This window comes from Sinocyclocheilus anshuiensis, unplaced genomic scaffold, assembly GCF_001515605.1.
Source record: "Sinocyclocheilus anshuiensis isolate Anshui unplaced genomic scaffold, SAMN03320099.WGS_v1.1 scaffold466, whole genome shotgun sequence".
In the NCBI taxonomy this organism is placed as follows: Eukaryota; Metazoa; Chordata; class Actinopteri; order Cypriniformes; family Cyprinidae; genus Sinocyclocheilus; species Sinocyclocheilus anshuiensis.
Genome location: NW_015544159.1, coordinates 625,193 through 626,124, shown reverse-complemented (window position 1 = coordinate 626,124; position 932 = coordinate 625,193). Strand labels below are relative to the sequence as shown.

The window sequence follows — 932 nt, the reverse complement described above, 5'->3', positions numbered from 1 at the left end:
TTGAAAGCCAGGCCATGGAGGAATACGTCGAGGAAGCCCTGAGCTCAGGTTTCATCCGTCCTTCCACATCACCAGCCGCCGCAGGGTTTTTCTTCGTCGAAAAGAAGGATGGAGGATTAAGACCCTGCATTGATTACAGAGGACTCAACAACATAACAGTTAAATTTCGCTATCCACTACCATTAGTTCCATCCGCCCTCGAACAACTCCGTGAAGCCACCATCTACACCAAGCTTGACCTAAGAAGTGCGTACAATCTGATTAGGATCAAAGAGGGAGACGAATGGAAAACTGCCTTCCTCACCACTATGGGGCACTATGAATATCAGGTCATGCCTTATGGACTTGCTAACGCACCCGCTGTCTTCCAATCCTTCATTAATGAAATCTTCAGAGACCTGCTCAACCAGTACGTAGTAGCCTACATTGATGATATCTTGATTTACTCTAGATCTGAAGAGGAACACACGTCAGACGTCAGAACTGTTCTCACTAGATTATTGGAGAACCAACTCTATGTCAAGGCTGAAAAATCCATGTAAGATGTAAGACAGACGACATTCCTGGGCTACCATATTAGTCACGAGGGAGTAAGGATAGACGAGACGAAAGTAAAGGCAGTCACTGAATGGCCACAACCAACCACGGTAAAGGAACTTCAGCGATTCTTGGGCTTCGCTAATTTCTATAGACGTTTCATTCGAAATTACAGCATGGTCTCCTCCCCTTTGACATCTCTCCTGAGGGGCAAGCCCTCAAAACTAAGATGGACGGAAGAGGCTGACAATGCTTTTCATACCCTGAAGGAAAGATTCACCACAGCGCCCATCTTGAAACATCCTGACCCCAATCTCCCATTAGTGGTCGAGGTAGATGCCTCAGATTGTGGAATCGGAGCTGTCTTCTATGACCAGAGACGTTACCACATATGT

General features: G+C 46.4%; 1 protein-coding gene across 1 annotated transcript; it reads left to right on the top strand.

The window, feature by feature from the left end:
* The first annotated feature begins 14 nt into the window (after positions 1-14).
* On the top strand, positions 15-542 carry LOC107695509 (RNA-directed DNA polymerase homolog). The gene has a single exon (XM_016495451.1). The coding sequence runs from the start codon at positions 15-17 to the stop codon at positions 540-542; it is 528 nt and encodes a 175-aa protein (XP_016350937.1).
* The last annotated feature ends 390 nt before the right edge of the window (positions 543-932 follow it).